Raw genomic sequence first — 25,593 nt, 5'->3', positions numbered from 1 at the left:
ACTTTGATTTGGATGCCATATTATCATAAATAGAAATGGATGATAAACTTCATCCAGTAGCTTTTTATTCTAAAAACTTTTTTGCAATCGAGATTAAATATGAAATCTATAAGAAAGAGCTTCTTGTAATCATAGATTCATTTCAAGAATGGTATCATCATCTAGATGGTGCTTATAATTTAGTGACTATGTATATAGATCACAAGAATCTTGAGTATTTCATATGAGCATGTATTTTGAATCGTCGCCAAGCTTGTTAGAGTATGTTTTTGTGAAGATTTGATTTCAAGATTTCTTATCCACCCAAAAAAAAACAAGGTTTATCATATGCTTCTTCTAGATGTTCTTCTCTTATATCAAAAGAAGGAGATGCATCTTTTGATCAATTCAACATAATTCTCTTGAAACTAGAGAATTTTCATCTTTGAGTAATGAAATCAATATTGACTGTTAATTCAACCCTTATGAAACAAATCCAATGAAGTATGTCTTCTCATTTTCTTGTTCACAATATCAAGAATCCTTCTTCTAAGTTCCAAGATATTTCTAAGTTTGAATTAAAAAACAAACTACTCTATTTTGAAGGTCGATTATATGTTTAAAAAAGAAAAGCACAATTATGTGTTCTTCAAGCACGTCACAACTTTCTAGCAATAAGACATTTTGGATACAATAAGACTTTGGAGCTTATATCCATAGATATGGCCACAAATGTGGAAGGGTGTCCAAGCCTTTGTTTAATCATGCAACATTTGTTCAAGATCAAAAATTCTCCATCATTGACCTTACAGACTTCTTTAACCATTACCCATTTCAAAACAACCATAACTTTCTGTTTTTATGGATTTCATCATAGATCTTCCAATCTTAGGTTCTTATGACTCTATATTTGTAATAGTAGATTATTTTATCAAAATGGCATATTTTGTATCATGTATAAAATCTATCATAGGTAAAGAAACAACTAAATTCTTTCTTGACAATATTTATTGCTATCATAGATTATTCAAGGATATTATATCAGATAAGGGAACTTGGTTTGTATTAAGATTTTGGTAGATTCTTTTTAAGATTCTAAAAGTGAATAAAAAACTATCTTAGGTATTCTATCTTCAAATTGATGGATAAACAGAGCATGTTAATTAAATTTTGGAGCAGTATTTAAGATATACCGCCAACTACCAACAAGATGATTGGACAATTCTTTTATCATTAGAAGAATTTGCTCATAATAATATAATATATTTTTCTACAAAATAAACAACTTTCTTTGCCAATTATGGTTAACATCTATAATTTGATATTTTTGACTTTTCAAAAGTTAATAATCTTATGGTAGAAGATTTGGCAAATTGTTTATGAGAGCTACATTCAACAATGAAGGCATAGTTAAAAGAAGCTTAAGAACAATAAATAATCAATGTGGATGTCTATCAGAAGGAATAACCAATATTCCACTTGGGTAACAAGATATGATTACTTCATTGCAATATTAAGACTACTTGTCTTTTTGACAAGTTGGACTATCCTAAGATTCGACCATTTCCTATTTTTGTACAAATCATTGCAGTTGCATATTGTTTATACCTACTGAAAGCAACGAAAATCCATCTAGTATTCTAAGTATTTTTTTTTGAACCATACTAGACAGTGGACATATCAAGAAGAAGATAAGTGCCACCTCCTCCTACAGAAGTAGAAAATAATGAAGAATTTGAAGTAGAAAAAGTCTTAAACTCAAGGCGCTAAAATAAGTTGGAATATCTTATTCACTCGCATGGATATAATATTAATGAATGGACATAGAAGCCAATAAAGAATCTTATAAATGCAACAAAGAAGGTGGAGGCTTTTTATTAAAAATATCTATCAAAATCAAAATAAAGACCTTTCTTATATAAGAAACAACATCTCAGTAAGAAAATATTCTACTTTCAATCTTTATTTTTAGTTTTTTTTTTTTTTTTTTTTTTTTTTTTTTTTATATATTTGTGATGCTATAGAAATGGAGAATCAATAACTAGTAGATTTAATTGAAGAGCCTTTGTTTACTAATTTATTAGAGAAGACATTGTAATTGTTACAACCTTCAAGATGACACAATCAAGATGAAGTCTCTTAAGAACGATATATTTTTCTTCAAATAGATGGCAAGATACAATGCGTTTGGTATGAGGACTTTGGAAGAGACTTCCAATGTTTGATAATTTTATTAGAGGTAGGAACAACTCCTCACGGTGTTTCAAATATTTTATTTGAAAGGAGTTATGAAGGCCTCAACAATGATCAAATAACAAGGTGATCTTTCCATCCTGGTATGGGACACTATCAATGGTTGAGAGGCCCTATCAACTATCTTCAAAGAGAACAAAGATTTGAGTATGTGGCAAATACAATTCATTTCATCATAGATTTCTTCAACATATGATGACCACTCCTCATGAAATTCATCTCTAAAAAAGGGGGTAATGTCATGGATATATACATGTAAGCCAATAATTACTTATAAAAATAGGTAGAAATAAATAGAAGTAGATAAAATTAATTTAATTCTATAATATCTTCTAAAGAAGCTTCATAGACATTACTTTGACTTTATAGGTATCCATTATTGACTTTTAGGTTAGAAACTTGGTTAACAAGTTAACCATGTACCATACATATTGGTAATTTGAAGAATAAGCTAATTATGTGGCGTACATGTAGAAAAACTTGCCTTGTAAGTCGAGGCATGTTTCTTACAAAGTCAACACATATTAGAGGTCTTATAGAACATCGCCACATAGCCCCTAGTTAGATAGTATATATAGAGATAAGAATGAAGCCCTCTTCACTCTTTTCAATTTCTTTCTTACTTATGGTTTAGATTCAAGAGTCTCAAATTTTTTTGTCTTTTGGCAATAAGCCATTTTATTTTCTTTTTAATATGCATATTTCTTTATTTTTGTTTTATCACTTTTTCTTTGATATGAATTTCATTGGTTTATGGGTCATCTTCCAATTCATGTCTTTGATATTTTAATCTTGATGAGTAAACTTCTTTAAACTTTGAGGTTATTTTGATAGCTTAATTTATGTTTCTTCAATCAAATCTTTATTCTTGATATCTTTCAAAGAGTCAATTGTTGCATAGAATGATTTAAGTAATTATTCCTCTAATGAACATATTTTAGTTTTTTCAATAGTAAATCTTTGATGTTATCTTTCAATCCATATTAAAATTGATTGATAAGGATTTTTTCATTGCAATCTATATTATAGGCAAGATTTTGGAATTGTATAGCATATATGGTGGCTAAATATTTTTGTGCGGCATGATTTGTAATTTGAGAATATGTAAAATATTTAGCTATAGAGAATTTAGTTTTAACTTATTCACTAAGTTCTAATAAGTGATTTATTCCACCTTTAACTTATATACAAAGTCTTAGCTCTCAAAACTTCTTCACTTTATATAAAATATCCAAATTGTAACAAAACCTTTAAAACATATTTTTCTCGCAAATTAGTTTTTTCTTCTTGAACTTTAGAAATTCATATCTTTTGATTCATTCATTCAATTTTTCTTAAATTTTTACATAATATACTTTTAATCCTTAAGTTTTATTAAAAAATAAATAAATTATAAAATTACTATCGATCTTCTAGCATCTTAGAAATCCTAGCAGGTGCTTTAAATCCTAACTTACAAGCACCTAAGCACTATTTTCTTCATATCTCAAAAATCCAGAACTCAAATAGTACAAAATTTTGTTAATATGACTATATACATTCTTAGAAATTTTGAACCAAAATCTCATTAAAGTACTCAAGATATTGCTCAAAACACAACCACTAGGAAATTGGGTCACTTACTACCTTTAGATTTGTAAGTATTGATTTCAACCTCTAATATTTCTTTTATTCCAACTTAGAATCCATCAAACAATATACCAAAAGTGTAGTTAAGAAAGTATTCTTTCCAATTCTGATCAACAATCTTTTATTACTTTTTATACGTATGCTTTATGTCCAAAAGAGTAACAGTAGTTACACAATAAACATCTTAACTTTGAGCGCCCATATCTCTTTCATATAAATTTCAAATCACACAAAATTTGCACCAAAACCATAGATAAAAATGTGAACTTGGTGATCTTAGCCTCCAAAGCTCAAATGCCTTTGAAAAAATAATCCTAATCCCTAGTAAGGCCTCGATCATCCTCCTTGAAGCCCATTGGATATGATTTTTGGCCAAAAGAAATAAAGATTTTTATCATCTATGTGGATGCCCTAACTTCTCTTTTTGCTATCAAGATCCTTTTCCAATCCTTTTTCTAACAAGAATTACATAATATATGTCCTAAATATCAAATAAAAGAACCAAAATAAAACTTCAAGTGTCACCAATGTCCTAGAAGGGTGATTCTAAATATTTAAAAGTTACTACTAATAAGATCAACTTCAAAAGTTACTTTCAAAAGAAAATAAAGTTATATAAATTCTAATAATAGTCCTTTTAAATAACATCTTTTTAGGATAGTAATCTAATTCTTTTCTATAATCAACTAAAATTCATTAATATGGCTCTTATCATGTTACTTAGTAAATTATATATCAAACATATAAACACAATATTTTCACATGGTAGCCAAATTACAACACAATAATGTGATTCTTGTTATAAAATTATAAATTTAATTTTTGGAATCCATTCTTGATCACTTTTTCTAAGAATGTCCATAAACACTTTAAAAAATGAATTCAAATCATAAAAAAGACATGAATCTTTTTCATCAAAGGTGCAAATCAAGAAAGAGCACTTCTCAAATGCTGCAATGAACTTCTCAAAAACTTGGTCAACAAGTTAGTTACATATCACATGTGTTAGTAGCTTGTAAAATAAGCTAAGTATGAGGCACACATATAAAAACTTACCTTAGAAGTTAAGACATGTGTTTTGCAATTTGAACATGTGTTAGAGATCCTATAGAATATTGCCATGTAGTTCCTAATTACATATTATAAATGGAAGCAAGATTAAAGTCTTCTTTACTTTTGTCAATGTCTTTTTTTATTCTTAATCTAGTTTCAAGAGTCTATATTCTTTTTGTCTTTGGCAATAGCCATTCTAGTCTTAATATTATATTACTTTTAGAAAGAATATTTATTTTTCTTGAATTATACAAGAATATTTTAAGGTTCTTCTTGTTTTGATTCATATCCTTGACATTCTTATATCATTTAAAAAGACTAAAAAATCACTTAAAGATGGTAATACATTGAAGTAGAATGGCTATTGCTGTCAGGGACAAGAACTCGATGAAAGCTAAAGAGTAAGTGAGACTTTTCTCAAAAAGAAATAGGACAAAATAGAAATATGTATATTAAGAAAGAAACTGGAATGGCTATTGCCAAAATACAAGAAAACTAGAGACCCTTGAAACTAGACTAGAAGCAAGAAAGGAGTTGACAAGAGTGAAGAGGGCTTCACTCTTGCCTCTATATATACTATCTAACTAGAAGCCACATGGCGATGTTCTATAAGACCTCCAATATATGTTGACTTTCTAGGCCACATGCCTTTGCTTGCAAGGCAAGTTTTCTATGGATAGACCACGTAGTTAGCTTGTTCTTTAAGCTTCCAACATGCGTGGCACATGGCTAACTTGTTGACCAAGTTTCTAACCTAAAAGTCAACTATAGACTCCTATAAAGTCAAAGTAGCGTCTATGAAGCTTCTAAGAAGCTTCTCTAGAAGATATTACACAATTAACCTACTTTTACATACTTTTATCTATTCATATAGGTAATTATATGTATGTCCGTGACATTACCCCCCCTTCTAGGGACGAGTTCCACGAGGAGCGGTGATTATATATTGAGAAAATCTAATATGCGGCGAATTGTATTTGCTACATACTCTGATCTTTGTTCTCTTCAAAGATAGTTGATGGGTCCTCTTAGCCATCGATAGTGTCCCATTTCAGGGCGAGAAGACCACCCTGTTATTTGATCACTGTTGAGGCCTTCATAACTTCCTTCAAATAATACATTTGAAACACCATCAGGAGTCGTTCCTATCTCCAATAATATCACCAAACATCGAGAATCTCTTCCAAGGTCGTGATACCAAACGCGTTGTATCTCACCATCTATTCGAGGAAGAACATGTCGTTCTTGAGGGTCTTCATTTCGGTTGCGTCGTCTTGAAGGTTGTGACAATCGCAATATCTCATCCGGTAAGTCAGCAAACGAAGGTTCTTGAGTTGAATCCGCTGGTTGTTGGCTCTCCATCTAATTAGCGTCACAAAATGCAAAGAAGTTACAAACAAGGATAGGAAATTGAATGTTATCTTGCTTCAATCTTGTCTCTTTTATAAGAGAGGTTTTCATCTTGGTTTTGATGGATGTCGTTGATGAAAAACTTTGACTTTAGCTGATGCATTTGCTAGATTCCTGGATGGCTCCCATGTGCGCTCACTAATGTCATATCCGCACCAATGAACAAGATATTCCAGCTTATTTCGGCGCCGCCTTGAGTCTAATATCTCTTCCACCTCAAATTCTTCATTATTATCTACTTCTATAGGAGGCGGTGGCATTTGTCTTCTTCCTTGTATATCCACTGTCTTATATGGTTCAAGAAGAGATACGTGGAATACAGGATGGATCTTCATTGACTCCGGTAGATGTAACCGATATGCAACTGGGTTGATCTGTTCAGAAACAGAAAAGGGGCCAAGCCTACGATAGTCCAATTTGTCACAAGGTCGAGTGGTCTTGATATTGCGACGAAGTAGCCATACCTTATCACCCACGTTGAGTTGTGGTTGCTCTTTACGATATACATCTGCATTTATCTTTTGTCTTTCTTGAGCTTTCTTCAACTGCGCCTTCATTATTGCATGTAACTCTGACAACCGATTTGCCATATCTTCTGCTGCAGGATTATCAACTTTTGAAAAATCAAAAGTATCAAGTCGTGGATGATAGCCATAATTGGCAAAGAAAGGTGTTTGTTGCGTGGAGGAATGTACCGTATTATTATAAACAAACTCTGCCAATGGCAGAAGGTTTGTCCAATCATCTTGTTGGTAGTTGATGGTACACCTTAAATACTGTTCCAAGACTTGGTTTACGCGCTCTGTTTGTCCATCAGTTTGAGGATGGAAAGCTGAAGATAGCTTTATGTCCACTTTTAAAATCTTGAAAAGAGTCCTCCAGAATCTCGACACAAATTGAGTTCCCCTATCCGATATGATATCTTTGGGTAATCCATGATAGCGATAGATATTATCAATGAAAAGCTTAGCTGTTTCTTCACCTGTGATAGATTTTGTACATGGCATAAAATGTGCCATCTTGGTGAAACGATCTACTATCACAAATATAGAATCATAAGATCTTGAGTTTGGAAGATCTGTGATGAAATCCATAGAAACAGAAGACCATGGTTGTTCTGGTATAGGTAATGGCTGAAGAAGTCCGTAAGGTCGATGTCGAGGAATTTTTGATCTTGAACAAATATCACATGATTGTACAAAGTCTTTGACTGACTTCCACATTTGTGGCCACCAAAAATCTCTTGATATGAGTTCCAGAGTCTTATTATATCCAAAGTGCCCTGCTGCTGGAAAGTCATGACGTGCTTGAAGAACACGCAAACGTGCTTTTCCTTCTGGAACATATAGGCGTCCTTCAAAATATAATAGATTATTCTTGAACTCGAACTTAGAAGAATCATGAGACTTGGAAGAATTATTCTCGATATCATAAACAAGAGGGTCTGAGGACATACTGGACTGGATTTGCTTGAGAAAAGTTGAATCAACAGTCAATGTTGATTTCATTGCTCGGAGATGAAATTGCTCCGGTTTCAAGAGGACCGTTCTTTGTTGCTCAAAAGCTGCATCTCCTTCTTTTGGTGCAAAATAAGAACGTCTAGACAGGGCATCGGACAAACCTTGTTGTTTTCCTGGCCGATAAGTGATAATGAAGTCGAATCTTGACAAAGACATACTCCAACGAGCTTGACGACGATTCAACACGCGTGCTGACATGAAATACTCGAGGTTCTTGTGATCTGTATACACAGTGACTGGACTAGAAGCACCTTCTAGATAATGACGCCATTCTTGAAAGGAATCCACGATTGCAAGAAGTTCTTTATCGTGGATTTCATAATTGATCTCGACTGCTGAGAATTTTCTTGAATGAAAAGCTATCGGATGAAGTTTGTCATCTGTTCCCATTTGTGATAAAACTGCACCCAAGGCAAAATCCGATGCGTCTGTTTCCATAAAAAATGCCTTGGAAAAGTCAACACGATATAAGACTGGTGCAGAGACAAACGATGTCTTCAAGGCTTCAAATGCTGCTTCCGCTTCTTGATTCCATTGGAATTTATCTTTACTAGTCAAGCGTGTAAGTGGAGCTGCAACTCGTGAGAAGTCTTTGATGAAGATCCGATAGTAATTGGCAAATCCCAAGAAACATTGGACATCTCTCACAGTCTTTGGAATCTTCCAATCCATGATTGTTTGGACTTTCTTAGAATCCATCATAAGACCATCATTTGAAATGATGTATCCTAAAAAGTCAACTTGAGTAGTGTGAAATACACACTTTTTCATCTTGGCGTACAATCCTGCATCTCTGAGTTTTTGTAATACTTGACGAACATGTATTTCATGTTCTTCAACATTCTTAGAATAAATCAGGATATCGTCTAGGTAGTAGACGACAAAATTGTCTAAGAATTCACGAAATACATCATTCATGAGATGTTGAAAAGCAGCTGGTGCATTCGTGAGTCCAAAAGGCATGACATTATATTCAAAATGCCCGTACCTGGTTCAAAACGCAGTCTTCCATTCATCTCCTTCTTTGATCCGTACTAGATTATATGCTCCTCTTAGATCTATTTTTGTATAGATCTTAGCTTGATTTAACTGGTCAAGGAGTCCTGATATCAAAGGTAATGGATACCTGTTCTTGATTGTGATCTTGTTGAGTCCTCGATAGTCAACACACATTCGTAAAGATCCATCTTTTTTCTTTACGAATAAAATTGGAGCTCCTGCTGGAGATTTTGAATGGCGTATGAAATTCTTCGCTAAATTCTCGTCAATATATGTCTTGAGTTCAGCCAACTCATCTTGCGATAAACTGTAAATTGGTCCAAATGGTGGCTGAGTTCCTTCCTTGAGATCGATTGAACAATCGTATCGGCGATGCTCAGGAAGAATATCTGCATTCTTTTTCTCAAAAACGTCTTGATAATCCTGATATTGACTTGGAATGCCACTTGAAGTCTTTACGCTTTCAGAAATAGGTGCAGCATAAATAGCAAAAGTTGATCCTTCTTTTGCTGCGTGTATAAATGCTTTTGCACCTATAGGTGTGAGTTTTACTATACTAGACTCATGGTTTTTTACTTGGTTAATAGAACTGTTACTAATGCTCTCAGGAAAATCAAGTTTACGAGAAATCCAATCTATTCGAAGATTATACTTTTCTAACCATGATAAGCCTAAAATTACTGGATTAGAGGGAGATCTAATTATATTAAAAATTACGCAACTACTATGACCATTTATTACTACATCTACAGGAAGTGTTTCGTGAGTTACATCTCCAGAAGACAACGGACGACCATCTATGACTTCTACGTGTACAGGTTTAGTTTTTTGTATTAATGATATTCTATGACATCTAGCAAATTCTTCATCTAAAAAACAAGATGAGGCTCCTGAATCTACCAAGGCAGAGGCTTTGTAATTATTAGGTCCTAAACGCACATCTATTATAAAACAAGGAGATGGTTTTGAGGAGAGGATAGGACCTTTATTAGAAGTTGTACAAGATTCCAGCCGCACGGTCCCTATTGTAGCTGGACGTACTCGTTTTCCGACATACTGTCTTCTTTGACAGCCGTACTCCTTATTTTGTAGTTACGTCGCTTCTTTGGATAATATTGAGCAGTGTGCTTAGGTTCTCCACAATATAAGCACAATCCTTCTTGTCGACGACGAGACTTTTCTTGCTCAGTAAGAGGTTTGAAACGTACCGCATCAATTTGCATATCCTCTACTTCCGAAGGTATGTGTTGAGGAGACGTCGGTGTTGCCATTGAATTGTAGTAACGTTGAGGCCCACTTGTGCGACTCTCGGATCGAAATTCAAAAAGTCGATTGTCGCACTTCACAGCAAAGTCAATTGCTTGACTCAATGTTTGAGGATCAGGTAAATTAAGCATCAATTTCTTTACCTCATATTGTAATCCGTAGAGAAATTGACTCACAAGTGCGGCATCATCCCACTTGATATCAGTTGCAAGTTGTCGAAATTGCGAAGCATATAATGTTACTGATCGATTGCCTTGTCGCAAAATACGGATCTTGTTGGTTGCAACACGAATTGCATCATGTTCTCCAAACATGGATCGAAACTCCGCCAAAAAAGCCTCCAGATTATCCAATATTGGATCTCGTCGTTCAAGAAAAGATGAAAACCATGACAATGCTGAACCTGAAAGAAGTGTACCAATGAATCTTACTTGTGACCCTGGAGTTGGATAGCTCTGGGGTTGAAGTTCAATCACTAGTTGGACCTGATTGATGAATCCTCGAAACTTGGATCTGGTACCATCAAACTTCTCGGGCAAGGCAACTCTCGGTTCTCTAACACTCGAAGGGTGTTCCATTCTGGGAGAAGGGATATGGTTTGGTGCAGATGTTGAAGCAGCCCCAATCATCTCTATATCTTCACTTCCTACCATTCTTGTTGCTCCTTGTGGTGGTAAATTGAGTTGATGCATCGCAAGCATTAACTCCCTCAATTGTTCTTGCATCTGTGCCATTGCACTCTTCATTTCAACAAGCTCTGCCATAGTAGCACTTAGAAAAGAGAAGATGTCTAACAACGCTCAAAACAAATAGAAGAGAGGAATTGATAACAAAGAAAATACTAAGAACAATATCAGTTTAAAAGAGGGTAATCCGCAACTTCTAATGCGCTTATGTCTTATCAAGAAAAAGGGGTAATCCACTCTTAATCAAGAAAAGACAAAGCTCTGATATTGTAAGTGTACTCTTGTCAATCTGTCAGGGACAAGAACTCGATGAAAGCTAAAGAGTAAGTGAGACTTTTCTCAAAAAGAAATAGGACAAAATAGAAATATGTATATTAAGAAAGAAACTGGAATGGCTATTGCCAAAATACAAGAAAACTAGAGACCCTTGAAACTAGACTAGAAGCAAGAAAGGAGTTGACAAGAGTGAAGAGGGCTTCACTCTTGCCTCTATATATACTATCTAACTAGAAGCCACATGGCGATGTTCTATAAGACCTCCAATATATGTTGACTTTCTAGGCCACATGCCTTTGCTTGCAAGGCAAGTTTTCTATGGATAGACCACGTAGTTAGCTTGTTCTTTAAGCTTCCAACATGCGTGGCACATGGCTAACTTGTTGACCAAGTTTCTAACCTAAAAGTCAACTATAGACTCCTATAAAGTCAAAGCAGCGTCTATGAAGCTTCTAAGAAGCTTCTCTAGAAGATATTACACAATTAACCTACTTTTACATACTTTTATCTATTCATATAGGTAATTATATGTATGTCCGTGACAATTGCCAAAGAAAAGAAGATTAAAAGACTTGAAATAAGACTAAAAACTAGAAAGGTATTGATAAGAGTACAGAAGGCTTCACTCTTACCTTTATAAATACTATCCAAATTAGAGCTATATGACAACATCCTATAAGATTTCTAATATGTGTCCAATTTGTGAGATACATATGTTGACTTGCAAGATAAGTTTTTTATATGCACGCCCATCATTAGCTTGTACGTCAAGCTATCAACACATGCAAGACATGGTTAACTAATTGGCTAAGTTTCTAACTTATGAATTAAGTGTAAATGTGTATAAAGTCAAATACGCATCTATAAATCTTCTAAGAAGCTTTGCCACATGATAATATCAAATCTATTTACATTTACTTTCTTTTTTAGCTTTTCTTATCTTAATAAATATATATGTCCATGAAACAATCATGTGAAACTTGCCATGTGTTATTTTTATTAATCTATTAGAAGTCTATCCATGTATTATTTTAGGATTTGAGATTTTTCTCGTGAAGTGATTATTGGCTCTTGAATCAATCTATTAATTTTTGTTTTCGTAATTAAAAATATTTATTTTAATAATTTTTTCAACATATCATTTATAACTATTTTTTTTTGAGATAGTTAATATTGGTGTATTGATATTAGTTTTGTAGGTTGTTATGAGCTATGTGATTTGGTCTTTCGTATATGTAGCAAAAAAAAAATCTCATGTTTTAATGTTGTGCAGGTTTAGGTGGTGAGGTGGAAGATAATAGTGATTTGATGACATTCTTGGTTGAAATTGCTAGGCTATATGAGGTCTTAATTCTCTAAAGTACTAAAGCATTCCTCAAACAAAACTTCTTTCTCTTTGACTACCTCTTTTTGCAAAGTAATTTTTTCCACGCCTTTCAAGATAGGTGCATTGAAGTCGTACTGCTATTACTTCTTCTTGTCCTAGCTTTTCTTCCTTTATTGCCATTTGATGAATTTTAGTCAAAAACTAATTCATAACATCTTCAAATGAGGGTTGATTCATATAGGTGATGCCCTAAATTACCATCTTATAGTTCTATTGTAGTCCATTAAGAATAATGTCTATAAGTGTTTTATTAACAATAATTTTTTTAAAGGCCTTTTGCTTATTCTTCCTATCTATGGCTTCCATAAGATAAGTGTTTATATTTCATGTTTCTTTCATTAGAATTCTATTTAATTTATTTTTCAATAGCATGATCTGTAATTAGTTTTATATATTGAATATCTTTCTAAGCATGTTCCATGTATTTGTTGGATCAATGTATTGTATAGTTAATCCAATCATGCTATTTGCTACTACTATAATAAGTCCTAATTGTACCCTCTATTTTACTTTTGCTAATTGTGTCTCATTGTAAGATCTTCCTATTAGGTATTAGAAATGAAGTTACTAATTTCTTTATTTCCATAATGTTCCATATGTTTTCTTGTATCAAGATTGTGAACATCATAAGCTTCTAAAGATATTAGTTTTGATCTCCTTACAACTTATTCAACTCTCATTCCTTACAACTCAATGTCTTTTTTCTAGTTTTTGCCAACTTTCAAAGATTTAACCTTTTAGGATACCTTTTTCTTTAGTCTTTCTCCCACTAAATAAGTAGCAAGGATCATCTAATCCAACAATATCCTAATCGCTTTGATACTGTGATGCTAATATGTACTCATGAGGTGAAACTTTTATGAAGACAAAACATTATATATACATATATATATTGAAAGTTTATTTGCCACAATAAAGCCACATTAGAATATATATATATTTTTTAACCTAATCTTAATGCAAATGTAGATGGGATGTCTGGTAGATGAACGAGGGCATAAATTGGATATCACCAACATGATTTAGTCCAAAATATTCAAAAGAATTCATTATTTGTTAGCCTTTTTTTTTTTTTTTTTTTTTTTTTTTTTTTCTCTCTCTTTAAATTGTATATATATATATATATATATATAACCAGTCTCTAAACCAAAAAACAAATAAAAATAACTCAAATTGGGCCCCGCCCAATGAACTAAAAAAAGAGCAAAATGAGGAATGGATTTACACAACATTAACAACATCAACAACAAGAGAGCGCACCCTAGAAGGCAATCAAGGGGCAATTCACGGCACCAGCACACACACACACACACACACTTTCGCATGGCAAGCTATGCAGCGAAGAAAAAACAAGGAGCAGAACGAATTACGAATGGAAGCGGCATCTGGGCACATGGAATGTGGGGGCACCCAGAGCAAGGAATGTAGGAAGCACGGAAGAGACCGTCACTCAACGGTGCCGGAAGCAGCAAAGGGGGTGGGTGACGCAAGCACGGCGTCCCCGGGTGGGAGGGTTCAGCTGGAGCACAGAAGCGCGACGATGGATCTATCGCGGTTCACGAATGAGTATTCCGCAAGCGGCGGCATCGACGAAGTCATCAGAGAGCAGCATAAAATCGCAGACCGAGAAGAGTGGCCATGCGGCCAGAAGCAGTGTCTAATAATGGGCAGGTTGATCCTCGCTCTGTTGAGCCTCCATCTGTCCCCACGCTTGGCATCGAGACGAATCCACCAGTGGATCCGTAATCACTTCAATCATTTGAGTGGGAAAATCGGCCCCGTGCAGAATTGGCCCAGTGGATCTCTCTTCATGAAATGCATGGAGTGCATGCGGCTAAGTTTGGATTGCTTCAATTGCGTTTTTTTGTGAGCCCTGTCTTGTTATACCGGCGTCGAAGGCCGCGCGGACCCACAAAGCGTCCCGCTCCCAACTACCCCCCATCGGATCGAACATACAGAGTAGGAGCGTGCCAGATATTCGGACACGCGTTGCGTAATACTACGAAATTTGACTGCAGGGAGCGCTCAGTCCTGCATTCATCAATCAGAGCGCGCCACATGACCGCACGCCCTGCCCCGATATGCCGAAGTGGGGCCTCCAAAAATATCTGAGAACCTTTGGTCCTGGGGATCGAAGACGTTAAGGTTTATCGCCACCTCACTGGTGGGTATAAAAAAAAATCGGTTGCGGCGAGATGGCGTGTAAACTGTCTGTCTGCGAGCTGCACTATTCGCTCTACTGACTCATGCGTCGAGCGCAACACTGAAACGAGGGATCGCCGCGAGTTGTGGAGTGTAGATGGCTTCTATAACCTGGCATCTGCTGCTGAGGCTGCATCCGCAGAACTATTGAAGAGTACTCAGTGGACCTGTCTCAGCGATCCAGGTTTGCAACATTCAATTTGTTGAAAAGTGAACTGTTGATCTCATAGTTGCTTTCAATTTCAAATGAGATGACAACAAAGTGTAAGTGCGCAGGTCCTTCGCATGCAGTTGTTGTATTGCTTCAATGCTATTGATAAGATTGCTTTACGTCTTTCTTGTGCACTAGTTGTATCACATCAATTATACTGTTTTAGTGGGATTGTTAAGATGCATATGTCATTGATATTGTAAGCAAGTATGCTTGAATAGTAAGCACTATAACATTGTTGTAAGTGGTGTTAATATTTCAAAGTGCATAGAGTATATAAAAGCTTGTAACTATAAATTATCATCTTGTTCACAATCACAACATTAAAGATATATAACAAATATAAATTTCATTGTTTTTTTGACTTTGTGTATAATAAAACCGTTGATATGATTGTTGTTTACATGTAATTATAAAAATTACTTGATTGATATCTATTCTAAAATTCTAAGATGAAGAATTTCAATGGTTATGTCAATTTCATAGTACAAGCTTTTATACACTCTATGCACTTTGAAGTGTTCACACCACTTAAAATAATGTTGTAATCCTTAATCTTCAATAAATCTTGCCTATAATATGAATGATTTTTGCATATTAATATTTCACATGTACTCAAGCGTATATATATTTGAGAGGATCGAAAATGAGTGGCAGTATCAAAGATCATTGGTGGTAAGTAACAGAACTTCTTTATGCTTTGCATGTTATTATTGAACAATTGGTTGTGCAAAGCCTGGCTCTGGTGATTCTCGTCAGCAAACTGGTTGTTTAGAATTGAGCATCTAGCTTGCTCGTTTTCATAGCATGCAGTTCACTACTGGTTAAACAAAACGTTGCATATATGTGTCTGAGTGTGTATGTACAATTGAGCAAAGACTAATGTTAGGTGCAACGCTTCTCTTATGAGGTATCCTGCTTGTATTATACTTCTGCAGTTTAACGACCTGACGCTTATATCGTACAAATTAGTGTGGATCTGTTGAAATTGGTGAGGGTATTTCCTGGTTTTACACGGAAGGCGCCAGGATAGTTGTGATCGAGCTTGTGATAATCCGTTGGCGTTGTATGGATTGCAAAGCTTGCTTACCATTTTCTAGATCTATCAAATGTAAAGCTGGTTTATGTTTGACATTAGTCCTCAAGTACTGCGTCGAAATGCTGTTTAGAGGTACCGGTATGACTACCTGATGCTGGAGTGATATCGCCTGAAGCTATGCGTTATCATTCCAACATCAACTGCGTGGATACATTTGGCGTTGAACCGACTGTCAAAACAAAGTCTCACTAGACAGCATTACTCTCTGACGAATTGGGTTTCTCTAAGCGTGATCCCAATCATGTCACCTCAATGTAGCTCTTAAAAAGCATTTGTCAACGTGACATAATGAGGACAATCAAATACAGATCATGAAAAGTTTTCAAAAGTGTGTAACCACTTGGACAACAATTCACAAGTGGAAACTGGCGCAGGTTGAAGAGAGTGCAGCTAGGCAGATTTATTGTATAAGAATAGTCTGTACAAACGAGCAACTTAGTGAATACCCTTTGCTAACTTGTTGAGGAAGTTGAGTCATTAGCTTCCTTCATGTAATAAGAAACATACCGTGTGAACTTACATGAGTTTAAATACCTTGAGGAATGAATGCGTAACCCGGTCAACTTACTCAATGAACTAGAGTAAGCAAAAAACACACCTGCACATGACGACCTGACCATGAGCAAGTAAATAGGTTCACTTCTATCTGCTTCTTTTACTTTATCTTTTTTCCTCCCTTTTATCTAGGTTCATGCGTTGTAGCTGATGTCTATCCCAGTGCTACGTTGTAAGGAAACTATTGTCTATGTCGTAAATGTACTCTCAATCAGCTTTCAGTCAGCAGAGAAAAAAAGGCATGTACTGAGTTCTTACACAGTCTGCACTATAATCATTCTCATTGTGAAGACTAGTACTATTAAAGCGGGCAAAAACTTTGACTAAAACAAGATTATTACCAAGGACGGACTGGGACTAAGAACGAAACCACCATGTGAACTCGGCTTCTGTAGAACCAAGAAAAATAAAACAGCGAAAAAAAAAAAGAAAAAAAGAAAAAAAAAAGAGGAATATCAGAGGTTCATTCTAATGAATTATCAGAAGGAGCTGCTGTTGCGACACGTGATGATCACCAGTAAGGAAATGATTTGTAATGGTTTGGCATCACAAGTTCTGGGCGAGCTCCTCCAGCTCTTTGATGTGAGCCGTGACCTTCGTCTTGATTATCGGAGTCATGGATTCAGCGCGCAGCTGATCGGAGCTGAACTTGAAAGGCCACACTACTCTCGTACTGCTGTCTCTTTCTGCGGTGGCCTGCGTTTGATTCATTCAACAATTCACTCAATAATGAGTACACTAAGTTCTAATCTCAATTAACGTCAAACTTCTTGGTTCCTTCTCCATCTTAGATCACATTTGTTCTTTAACACTATATTACTTTCCTCCAGGAACTCTTCTCACAGGATGAGCAATATATTACTAATACTTCTAAGTGACAGCGAGCAGGCTAGGAAGGACCACATGACTCTGCATTGTACACAACACACACAGAAAAACTTAAACGCTTCCTACGCCGCCTCAGTCCTACAAATCCAGACAATATACAGAGAATATTCCATGATCTGAAGCGTCATGTTAGAAACAGGTGATGTGGATCGTGCTCTTCAAATGATGACAAGATGATCATGGAGAGTTGTTTGCGAACAAGACAGTAACCTGAGAGAATTCAGAATGAAAGCAAGATGAATAACCGTAAGTAGATGTGTTGAGGAAACATCTTATGAAGGATCAAACCTAGAGTTACAGAGAGTGAGGTTGTACTCACTTGAATGGCTGCTTTATAACCACTAGCAATGCCGCTGTTACCGCCTATGATGTCGTAACAGAGGATACGGTTGTCGTGGTCGATCCCGGTGAGTATTTCTTCAACCCAGAAGTTGGAGTTTTTCGCTTGCACCCTGCGCACGCAGCCAGGCTCGCCGCTTTTGCCCCCGGTGCATTCCACTGAAGCGCTTCTGGGAAAATTAAGCCAGTTGGAGGCGATGGCCCAAACCTTTCCCACTGGTGCGGCGATGACGACCTCGATGGCGCCATGCCAGTTATCGATGGAGGCGACATTTCTTGCCATGGACCCCAACCGGCGATGTAACAGCAAGCTGCTGAGCATGAAACCGAGGAGCGATTGAATTATTGAGAATGCTTCTCGGTTGATCATCTGGTAGATGGATTCAAGGCTCAAATAGAAGACCGCGGAGGTCTACTTTGATGGGGTTCTGAGAGATTATCACCAAGAGTTCCAATGCTACAAGTTAATCGTTCACTCTCTACACTCGCTCGATTTTTTTGGAGCCTTGCAAGTTTCACTCCAAAAAACTTGGCTCAAATCAAGGTCACGGGTCGAAATACGAGAGCGACAACAGCAGCTAAAACTCCCTTCCAGATGGGTGACAGTCCGAGGTTGCCGACGTTTGCAATTACTTGAGATACGAATACGTTTTTGCTTGGAGCTGGTACAGGTGTTTCGTATTCTGATCAGACGAGGCTTTGGTGATCAGAATCTCAGTGCTTTGAGATATTAATTTTCGAGGAACCCAATTGTCGTCGTTATGAAAACATGAATATGGAATCGAAGCACGGAATGTGCAATTAAAGACACTATGTACAACTCTATGAAGAATGAACCGATTCAGTAACTTGAATCACTAAAAAGTTTCTCGGAAGAACAAACTAGACCGAAAGAAGCGAGGGAACTTGGCATTTTCAGACTCTGATACAGATTTCTTTGTCGACACTAACTAGAACGATACCCCCATTCTACCCGCAATTCAGGGTTGAAGGATTGTTGAGCTCCTCTCAATTCAGTCTTGTGCTTGACTTCTACCCATCAAGGGAGGTAGAAAGCTTGTCGCTTCAGCTGGAAAATTGTTACAGGGGAGTGACATTGACCCTAAGCTTCGCTAGAGCTGGTAGCTTAACTTAATTACTTTGATTTTCCGAGTTTCTCACGAACAAAATGTACAAAGGGGAGGTCAGTGACTTCAATACTTTACACCTAGTTCTAAGGACATAAGCTAAGGTTTTGGCTTACTCTCTGAAATTACTCGCATCAGAAAATGGCTGATGCAACTAGATGGAACATGAGAACAACCCCCACCTCACTGAACTGGTGAAACTCTCATGCCGAATGGCACGAATTCGATGAAGACTTAGTGCTAAATTGGAGGCAACTCCCGCGAATGGGCGACTGTAACATGGGCGGTGCAGGCTGGTATCAGATACCAGCACCCCCTTCAACATGATGAAGAGCTGAAGAGAAAGGGGAGCATCACGGATATGTACTTAGTTCGTGAACACCGCGACTAAGGAGAAAGATTGCGGTGCAGGTGTGCTTTGACGAGCCTCTTTCAGGGAAGACGAAGCTAGAATTCTCTAGTTTTTTCGCGATGGAAAAGCATCTCTCGTCCCTGTTCGTTGGAGATGACCCCACTTCGTCACATTTCCTGTCTGTGTTGGCGACCCCACCTACCAGTTACTGCGGGCCCGCACAAATTTCCTGTGATATGAAACTTACTCAAGCTATCAGCAACTTTAAAGCACAGATCCTTACCTATTGTATTTAAAAAGTGAGGTTTGATTCATACTGGGTAGTCTGCACCTACTGCACTGGTTTTTGTTTCAACATCCCGGAGCAGGATAACGACGATTTCGACGCTTTCGACGTCTTCAATTTTAGTGTAGCAGTTCTGTAGGAAATCGCAGAGATTGGGGCCTGAAATGATTCGAATTGGACCACAACACGCCACGCGTTAAATGCAGCAGGCTCATCTGTGCCCGAGTTACTGTGGAGCGTGCTATTCGCCCTGAACGAGCCTCGGGTCCTGAAAAATCTAAAATTCCGAGTAGAAGGTAAAAGAGTCAATAAAAGAGTAAACAAGTCTCAACAGAGGACGCAGCTTTGATTCGATCATTATTTTTGATGTAGAATTCGCATTCGTAGGAGGGGATTTGCTCTCAAGTTGATAGGCAGTGAGCGACATGAAAATTACTTCGCAACTCCTGGATCGATCTTATCAAATTTATCGCTATCACATGATGCTCGTTCATCGAGCCACAATACTCCCGGTCTCGAACAGAGTCCTTTACTGGACCATTTCATTGGAAGTTTTTTTTATAGTCACTAGCAACACCAAAACATAAAAAATAAAAAATAAAATCATCACTGCTGATATTAGAACATAGATACGATCACTGCAAAATGCCGTCGAATACCTCCGAGGACACAAATAGTCGGTTGTGCCAATTATTATGAGTGGTGAAGTTGCAGCAAGTGACGATCGACATTGGATAGCACCAGTCGGAAAGCCTGCTAGCTTTAAAATAAAATAAAAATAAAAATATCGATACCTGGCAGGGCTTACGGTGTCCTAGATATTTCCACAATGTAAATTCAAACTTTACCAATGAGTACCAAACCCGGGATTTTCAGTCTCAACATCAGCAGCAGGAATATCGAAGTTCTTTAAGGAATTTGCGAGTGAAGGAATTCGTTACAAGTGCCCCCGATTGTGCTGACAGAACAACGACAAGCAAAAAATTGACTCGCAAACATGATGCTTCCGCTTGACTGTTTGCGCTTTTGCCATGTGTCCCGTAGTGAAGCCTTTTGATGGTGAGCGTGATTTACACGTAGACGGCCAGATACTCGTTTTTCAAAGCTATTTGACCTTGTTTGGCAACATCGAGAGGGAGTTACATGATAGGAGCCGGCTGATTTTAAGGGGTGCGCAGCACGTAGTCCCCTCTTGCATGAAAATTCTATTTTTAGTGCGAAGCGTTCTATTCTACTCGTTCATGAAGTTATGAAAGGCAACGCAGGCCTGGCCCGCAACCTGAACCTGTTCGGTTCTCTTGAAAAAAAAAAAAACTTTTGTCGGTGCAAAAGAGAGTTTTGGGTCCCACTTTCATTTGAGATATTTTATTTCACCAAAAATAGTAATTTGCATGCGAATAGCGACAAACGATAAATTTTGAGCGTAGGTTTAGGGGTTCAGATGATCTCACAGAACACCCTTTCCCTGTTGAGAACTGTAGCTGCGGTCCAGAGTTTCCTCGTCTGCTACATTTCTGGTGTTTAATTAAAAAAAAAACTAAAAAATAAATATTAAAAAAATAGAAAAGAGAAACAGTTGCTTTCGATACAAGTAGAGTGATAGAAGTTTATGCAGATTCGAGAAGGATGAGATTTGAATGTGGATGGGACGAACTGGGTGAAGTTTCGTCGCATTGGATTATGGATAATTGCATCAGTGCATGCGGTAGTCACTTGATTGTTCTGGACTAATGCCATTAGTTCCGGAAAAAAGTATCTGTCGAAGGCACCAGAGAAACGTCCTGAAATGTGAGGCAAGCATCAATCCAATCGAGATGTCAGTCTCGCAATCATTCACAGAAAATTATTTTCTACAACCCTCCTCAAAGTTTTTTTCTGTCATTCTACGATGGAGAAACTGGAGCTGAGAAGTTGTCACAGTTCTGAAACTGGTACCTATTAATTATGTCCAAACGTGCTTTGCAACTATCCAAGGTTCAGAAGCACCGTGTTGTTTCGTCTCTCCTCGCGTACCAGCTTGTCACGATGTCTGGGCATGGAAATGTTGGAACTTGCGGCACTGCATTACCAGAAGATAACGCAGGTAATGAAAGATTTGTGCCTCAGTTGAACACTATCAGTTATTACTTATTTCTTTAATAAAAATGAATGGTTAAGTTAGTTTATAATCAAGAGGAGACATCGAAGAGAGGAAATACACTTCTAGAATTATGGTAGTGAAGGGGCTAATCATGTTGAAAGTCTAATCCAGTCAGTTTTACGTATTCCAAAAAATATTGTCATTTGTTCTGATCATCGTCACATCCTCTCATAAATGCCGTCCACAGACACACAATGCATGTGTAGTAGAACACTCTTGGGATTGAAATCTAAGTTATATAGATTCCGATGCAATGTTTACGCTAAATCTGAGGTCGTTTGCGCAACTGCTAGACGTTGGATGCGAAGTGGAGTGAAATATTTGAAGGCGGATTTGGGTCCGATTATATAAGACGTGGGCTTAGCATTACCCTCCTGTTGCGTACATCTGGTTGAAGCTTCGTTGGACATGGGCAAAACTCAATTCTCTAAGAAAACAAGCCATCGAAGAGAATAGATTAGGTCTAATGCTGGGTTCGAATCGGAGACCTTCAGAGTGAGATTATCGTGTAAATTGACTTAACCAAACAAAAAAAACTGAGACGGACTGTGCTTACCCTGCCCAAGGATTTTCTCAGTTTGTTAGAAAAATAATGCAAAATATAAATATGTAACTAAAACTATCATCTAAAACCGTAGTTGAGACGAATAGGCTCGTTCAAATGAACTACCAGTGAGCAGCTGGAAACATGCCAAGACTTGAAACACCAAGAACATGAAGAGATTTGGAGGCTGCTGGGCGCCTAGTAGATTACAATGATACCCGCACTGATACTCAGGATTGCCACCTGTGCGGTTTCTAACCCTGCTCTTCGTCCATGTCGCTCAAGTGTGACGATGTTTCAACGCATTTGCTAGGAAGTTGAGCTATTCTGCAGAGGTTGTAACTCGATTGCACAAATTCTGGGTGAGCAGTTTTCGTTCTGAGGAGTGCAAAAAAAAAGACTAAAAAAAAACAAACAAACAAAAACAAAAACAACAGGCGCTTCTTCTGCATACTCCATAATTTTCTGCTCATCGCATGTCCATTGCACACATCTGTGACAGCAGAGCAACAGCAGTATATTAAATTTGTGGATGTCGTAGGCAAGCATCATGGAGGAGTTGCCTCCTCACTATGAGTTCTTTATTCTTTATTTCTTGGATGCCATATGGAAGTGCACCATGAAAGTGTCAACTGGGAGTACCTGGGTAAGTGATTCACATTATCATCATTTGTTTACAATCCTACCATTTTTGCTATTGTAGAAATGGAGTGGAATCTCCAATTTCATGTCCCTAAGTAGACATGCCATCATCTGTTTCTAGGCTAGTCGATAGCCTCAGTTCATTCTTAGAATGAACATTCCATATCTGCGTAATGAATTTCACCCTGAGTGCACAAAAAACTTATTGGTTTGTCGAATGGACATGTTGCTTCGAATAGTCTAGTAGGGATTAGTTCTTCATTATGCTGCTTTGGCTTCAATACGGATATTGATACCGCAATGTCTGCAACAAATTAAGCACGTTAGTGAGGATCAAACCTCAATAAATAAGCACATCAACTAACTAAACGCGTGGTTGTTTAGCCAGTGGAGGACATATCACAACGTTGGTCCTTTGCACAATAACCCAGATATAAAGTATATAAGGCAACTGCTCATGATCTTTCAGATATATTTATTGGTTTCCACACTTGGAAATGTTAGGCTGAGCATGTCCTCACCAGGTGGGCTCTTCTTGTAGACCCACAGAAGCATTGACGAGTGATCGTAATAAATCTCCAAAATAAACAACCGCCAGAAAATATTCTTAGACTGCAATTCAAAGGCAGATTCAGCTTTAGATTCCCAAAACATTTGAGGTTAAGTATATCAATTTAGGGGTTGCATTGTGAATTCTTTCAAAGACAATAAAATCCAAAAGCTGTGCCTGTGTGTGCATCAAGCTGCTGGTATGACGACCAAGCAATAGTTCAGAGAACTCATAGAACAAATGGCCAACGAAAGTCGTCACTAGTAAGTCTCCACATTGCAATTTTAGAAAAAACGTTCAAATTTGTGCACTGCTCCCAAGCTTTAGTTCTCTGTGATTGCTTCATCGTTGCAATGACACAATGCAATCAATTACCTCATAGAGTGTTCAGCAAATACTAACACACAGAAAACTACAAATAAAAATCCATTCAGATGAAGCATTGGCTTTGAACCTGCTGCACGGATACCAAATGTGATTTGTCTGACTTGTATAGTCTTGTAGTGCCACCAACGTCTGCTCCACAATGAACTGCGACGGAACTCATGGCAGATTGAGGTTCTTCGGCCATTTGTCGAAATCAACAACGTCCTTCTTGTTAATATACAGCTGGTGGTGGTAATTCTTTGGTCTTTCCCCCAACGGCAACTCGTTCCATCTCTGGGTCAACACTTTTGCTGCCTTCCTGCCAATCTCAAATGGGAGAATATCGTCACCACGCAAATCACGTCGCTCAACTTCCTCCTCCATCGCATCCATTATCATCATTGGATCAAAAGACCGACCCGTAGCCAAAATTCTCACACAGGCGTCCGCGCATGCCTCTGCAATTCTCTTACTTAAATCAACATCAACGCCGTCTTTTTCCAGATGCAAAGGCAGATTCTCCCTTAACCAAACTGCAGCGTCCGTCCCAAGATTCTCCACCCCACCAACTCCTTCACCACTCAAAGCCATCCCCACACAAAACTTATCCCTGACCCTAATTCTGCCCCCGCTCACAACCCCAAGCTTCAACCCAGAGATTTGGACCTCTTGACAAGCATGACGATTCCAACTTCTCAAAGCGAAGCATTGCATACTAGTGCTACGAAACCCCTCATTATCCCTCGAAAAAATAGGTTTCGGCAGGCCCTCAATTCTAACTGACGTCAGGACGCTCATTGCCCACGACACCGCCGTCGCCATAGCTGCAAACTCTGCAACAGTAGAACACGACAATGCAACAATAGAGTTTAAGGTCTTATGGTTGGTTTGGAAACATATGCCATGAAAGAAAACATTGCAATGTTGCGACTATTTATTGGATGGGATCAAAGCGCCGAAAAGCCTCTCAAGTGGAAAGATGCAACGCGACTGACCGAGCGCAACTACGAGTAACGGAATTCAAAATTGCAAAACCACCAGCAAGAAAACACATTTCACGTAGAGTTGTAAAGGATTTGGTGCTTGACATATGGAATCTCAACCAGGTAAACATTAGCTATTAATTTCCATAGCTATGTGAAATTCCATGGAGGCTCACCCTATTCCGCAAACCATTCGACTACTAATACTGAATCGTAGAAATGAAGATTTCGGCAGGAACAATGATCTACATCTGCTTCAAAAGACATGTACTCACTGTCTTGCAGGTATTTCGTCAAGGGTTTTAGATCTCAAGAACTTCTTCGCTTACCTTCTTCTGCTTGTGCTTTTTCTAGCTTGAACAGACGGACTCGATAATACAGAAGATGCTTGCCAAACTCTTTCCTAGCTTGTTGAGGAAGTGGCACAGCAACAATTGAAAGCATCAAGACGAACTTTACAGCCAAGACGGTATGTTTGTCGAGTCCCTACCAGTATACTTCTTTTAGATCGAGTTCCAGCCTGTAACATAGGGTTAGACCACACGTCGAGTTGCAAAGTATCTTTGACTTCTGTGTCTGGCCTTTTTATTTGGAGGCACTCGGCCAAGGCACTTGGCAATTGTGTCATCAATTGCATTCCAATTGGAATGCGACTCATGGTCATGCACTCTGCTTCGGTTATCAACATGAAGAGGAGTGGGAAGGTTGCTAATTACACCTGGTTCTGTGAATAGTTGCCTTAGTCAGATTGCCTCTTTTGTATATTCCATTAAATATCTGTACTCAGATTCCGTTGATGATGTAGATATTGAGTTTTGTCCTTTGCATTTCCATGTGATTGGTCCTTCTCC

At 37.5% G+C, this 25,593-nt stretch overlaps 2 protein-coding genes across 7 annotated transcripts; both read right to left on the bottom strand.

Annotated features, from left to right (window-relative positions):
* Positions 1 to 16,353: 16,353 nt before the first annotated feature.
* LOC112281380 (uncharacterized) lies at positions 16,354 to 18,875 on the bottom strand. 2 transcript variants are annotated; one of them, XM_024517827.3, is made up of 3 exons: positions 17,733 to 18,875; positions 17,041 to 17,221; positions 16,354 to 16,568 (listed from the first exon to the last, which is right to left on the bottom strand). In XM_024517827.3, the coding sequence occupies exons 1-2, from the start codon at positions 18,120 to 18,122 to the stop codon at positions 17,072 to 17,074; spliced, it is 540 nt and encodes a 179-aa protein (XP_024373595.1). In that variant the 5' UTR covers positions 18,123 to 18,875; the 3' UTR covers positions 16,354 to 16,568; positions 17,041 to 17,071. The 2 variants fall into 2 exon arrangements, with proteins under 2 accessions (XP_024373595.1, XP_090104831.1); XM_090248705.1 differs by lacking the exon at positions 16,354 to 16,568 and having other exon boundaries at positions 16,934 to 17,221; positions 17,733 to 18,267.
* A 3,861-nt stretch (positions 18,876 to 22,736) lies between these two features.
* LOC112278769 (uncharacterized) lies at positions 22,737 to 25,279 on the bottom strand. Of its 5 annotated transcripts, none has more exons than XR_002968791.3 (4): positions 25,072 to 25,231; positions 23,848 to 24,592; positions 23,365 to 23,455; positions 22,737 to 23,147 (listed from the first exon to the last, which is right to left on the bottom strand). XR_002968791.3 is itself a non-coding variant. In XM_024512518.3 (2 exons), exons 1-2 carry the CDS (start codon positions 25,184 to 25,186, stop codon positions 23,937 to 23,939), a joined length of 771 nt encoding a protein of 256 aa, XP_024368286.1. In that variant the 5' UTR covers positions 25,187 to 25,279; the 3' UTR covers positions 23,648 to 23,936. The 5 variants fall into 5 exon arrangements, 1 of the variants encoding a protein (XP_024368286.1); XR_002968796.3 differs by having other exon boundaries at positions 25,018 to 25,103; XR_002968795.2 differs by lacking the exon at positions 25,072 to 25,231 and adding an exon at positions 24,919 to 25,059.
* Between the last annotated feature and the right edge of the window lie 314 nt (positions 25,280 to 25,593).

Source organism: Physcomitrium patens, chromosome 1, assembly GCF_059467195.1.
Source record: "Physcomitrium patens ecotype Gransden chromosome 1, ASM5946719v1, whole genome shotgun sequence".
Lineage (NCBI taxonomy): Eukaryota > Viridiplantae > Streptophyta > Bryopsida > Funariales > Funariaceae > Physcomitrium > Physcomitrium patens.
This window is presented reverse-complemented; position numbering and strand designations above follow the sequence as displayed.